We start from the raw sequence: 3,836 nt of genomic DNA on the forward strand, positions 1-3,836 counted from the left end.
AGATTTCGTTTACATCGCATACAGATACATAACTCAGACCTATATTGTATACATCTGTGTCTGGACTATAAATTAGTATTCTTTGTTCATGGCACTCAAGGGCATGCTTCCATAATTTCATGTCTGCTTCCTCTGCATTTGATGTATACCTCTCATCAGGTAAGATACTACCTCCTCTAATAACCATTGCTCTGTGATCTGTTTTGCATCCTGCAAGAATTAATGACTGGTTGACTGTTAACCTATGCATTGTGTTTTCCATGAAACAAGTCCCAATAGCTTCAACTAGTGCTCTTTTACATGATCTGCAGTTACATGTAAGATACTCTCTCCATTGACTAGGCACTGATAAGTTGGGAGTAAATGTGATGTGTACATGTACATGTACATCATTAGAGCATGACGTATTATAATCTCTTCTTTGTCTCTCAAATACTTTTGGGCTAAATTTGTCTAGTAATTGGTTATCAAAAATTATGTGTACCTCTGTAGCACCAGCCTTGTAATGGCTGTCTATGAATCTGTTGTAAAGCATCAGAGAATAGTCTAAGATACACGTAGTTTTATTTTTTCTGAGTGGCGTTATATTAATAATAAACATGCCATCAATCAGGACTACTTGTGGAAACCATTGGGAAGGCAAATTATTAGATAACACTTGAAGCTGATTCCCGTACCTACTCTCTACTTTACTAGTCCATATACACTTATTTCCCTTATGTGGGCTACCATCTGTATCACAAATTGCCCTTGGATACACCGAGTATTGCTCATCTGCAGGTTCAAATCTTTCACCAGTTTCATTCATCCATGACATCTTTCTTCTGATACACTTAATTACTTGATGTAGCTCTTTCTCTTTGCTTGTTTCTCTCTTTCTCTTTTGCTTCTGTGAACTCATTGTAAGTAGCCTTTTCTTCCTAACTGGTGCCTGTGATGTACTGGGTGTTTGTGCAATTCTGTGTGTGACATACTGTTCAAATTGTCTATTACCAATATCTCTGTAATTTAATAGGTCATGTGACTGTTCAGCTGTGGCGTGAACTTTTGAAAATGGGTTGAATAAACCTCTGTTTGACTCTAGGGAAGATGGTAGAAGTTGAAAATTTTCAATCAATTCGGTCATTGATTTGATGTTCGCCTCATCTTTCCATATCTGAAACACAAAAAGTAATTATTAAATAAAATGAAATTTATACTTACCAGTGATTCTTGTTCATACAATGTTGGCTGTGGTATTTGTTCATTGTCCTTTGAGAATAGCTCATTGATGAGGTTTTTATGTTGTGTTACTCTATATCTTAAGTAGATTGACATCTTCTGTAAGTATGCCTGTGTTGGTCTTGCAATAGCCATTTTTAAATCTTTATTTACGCACATTTCATGAGCTTCATCTAATGCAACTGAGCGACCACCATTACCATTAATACTCACAGCAAAACCACCGTTCTCAAAGCATTCTAGTACATTTTTAGGGTATGTTTGTATGTCAGCAAGATGTGCTGGTATTAGACGCTCATAGCATGTGCGATCAAATGCTGCAAACAGGGGTGCCATTAGTTTTATTGCTGCAATCCTTAAATGCCAATTTCTGTGTCGAATGGCAATAAAAAGATTAACATATGCCATGCAATCTTCAAAAACAAATCTTGCCCAAAATTGCCATGTATCATCATGTATTGCATGCTCCTCAATAAATGTGAGGAAAGAATTGTACTGCTTGTACCCCATATACTCCTTAATATGTTCTATCAGATTGATTGGTGTGTCATTGCGGAGTTCTGACTCTTTGATAATAATTGAAATATCGCCCATGACATTGGGTTTATCTATTAAGAATTGTTGCAGCATAACTCTATAGAGTGATTCCCATGTTTGTAGTAGAAAGTGATGTGAATGTTTGAAATTGGAGCAGTTTTGTAGCGCTTTAAGTGTTGCTCCCTTGAACCCAGCTGCTTCAGCTAACTCTTTAAGTCCTGCTGAGTAATATATTTTAAGTAAAACTTGTTGATAATTTTTAAGAAGGTGCCAGTCACCTGGGTATATTAGCAAAGTAGTCATCTCCTTTCCATATAAGCGCTTAACTTTCTGTAAATGAGTGTATGTTTTCCCATCACCAACCACTACTGTGTAGCCTCCAATATTGAGTGCTGGTTCATCTAATAAGAGCTCTGACACTAATTTCATAGTTTCAGTTGAGTCAGGGTTCTCATCGATCACTTCCATGTAGTATATATTGGAAGTAGGTAAATTCGTTTCCTCAGAGAGGAATTGATGTAATGGCTTAAGCAATTTCTCGCTTTGTAATGCCTCTTTACAATACATGTAACACAAGTATCTATACTCAATTTTCTTTTTCTCGTTAGACTCTTTCTCATTTTCCTTAAAACCATTCATTTCTACTCCTATTGTTAGAACCTGTTTTTCAGCTGGATTGATTACATGTACATGTACCTCTTTGTGTAGAGAAATATTTTCTAAATGGTGTTTTACTGACACTGTTCTTCTTTTTTTAGGCAATGGAGGTTTTGAGTAGTGCAACAGAAGATCAGAAGTGGCATCTGCTACATGTAGATTAGAGGGAGCAGTCATAGCTATTGTGGTATCAGGTAAATTGTGAGTAGCTATTGCCATAGTGAGCATACTATCATTAGGCATATTATCTGGGTAGTTACATGTATAATTTGAGTCTGTTGGAATCAGTGCACATGATTCATTTAAAGCAGCAGACTCTGTTGGAATCACTGATTCATTTAAAGCAGCAGACTCTGTTGGAATCACTGATTCATTTAAAGCAGCAGACTCTATTGGAATTAGTGATTCATTTAAAGCACTAGTAACAGCTGTAGCTACATGTAATTCAGTAATGCTGCTGTTATTTGTACATGTACACATACTTTCATTGTGTGTGCATCCGAGCATAGAACCAGAGGTGAGAAGTAAAAGTGGATTGGGTTGGACAATTTGAATTGTTGTTCCATGATAGCTTCTACCTTGATCGCCACAATATACAGCTGCATGTGATTTCAATATGTCAATATTATCTACACTAGTTACAGTAAAGGCGTTTGGTATCAGACTTTGACTAACTTGCTTAGCCCTTTCATTCTCTGCTATTTCAGTTACTATTCTGTCATGTGTGTCAGTTGAGCACACAATACCTAGCCTATTAAATAGCTTCATTAGCTTTCGTGACCCACCATACAATTCAATGGTATCAGCTAAGATGTAATGCAAAGGAGACAGAAACTGTTGATTAGCACAGTGCATTAGCTGACACAATAGAAAGTAGCGCATTACTTCTTTAGAAGGAGGAACAGCTTTGCCCAAGTATTCCCGTACAGATTTGGTTATGGTGCACAGGAAACGCCATAGCATTGGATTAATAGCTTCAATAGATTCTTTTAATTTAAAAGAACATGGATCAAATTTACTGTTTGTAAAACTCTGGCTTATTCTGTCTATCTCTTTATGTATCAAAGCATTAATTATTTTCCCTGCGTCATCCAATAACTCACTCTCATTATTAGGACTATTTAAGGAGAAAGCAGAAACAGAGCTCTCTGCACTGCCTTTAGAACCTAAAGCCCAGGACAGGCTCTTCAACAGGTCACCTCTCTTATTGTATAGGATAGTGCCAAATTTTTTATGGATGCACTTATAGCTCAGATGCTCATGAAGGTATATAATCAATTGTTGTAATAGCCATCTTGAGCTAAATTTCACTATTCCTTCTAGGCCTTTCAACTCATACGAAGCATTGGTAACTGTATCATCATCTAATTCAAAGCCATAAGAACAAAGAAACATTCTGCTGACATCAGGAAGTAAGAGAG

At 36.7% G+C, this 3,836-nt stretch overlaps 1 protein-coding gene across 1 annotated transcript in view; it reads right to left on the bottom strand.

Moving 5' to 3' along the window:
- The window catches only part of LOC109582994 (uncharacterized), a 5,651-nt gene extending 1,841 nt beyond the window's left edge, over nucleotides 1-3,810 (bottom strand). Inside the window, exons 1-2 of the mRNA XM_019998108.1 lie at nucleotides 1,204-3,810; nucleotides 53-1,156 (exon numbers count right to left, since the gene is read on the bottom strand). Coding sequence (XP_019853667.1) covers nucleotides 53-1,156; nucleotides 1,204-3,810 — 3,711 coding nt within the window. The remainder of the gene's footprint in view (nucleotides 1-52; nucleotides 1,157-1,203) is intronic.
- Nucleotides 3,811-3,836: the final 26 nt, after the last annotated feature.

Source organism: Amphimedon queenslandica, unplaced genomic scaffold (assembly GCF_000090795.2).
Source record: "Amphimedon queenslandica unplaced genomic scaffold, v1.1 AMPQUscaffold_13339, whole genome shotgun sequence".
In the NCBI taxonomy this organism is placed as follows: Eukaryota; Metazoa; Porifera; class Demospongiae; order Haplosclerida; family Niphatidae; genus Amphimedon; species Amphimedon queenslandica.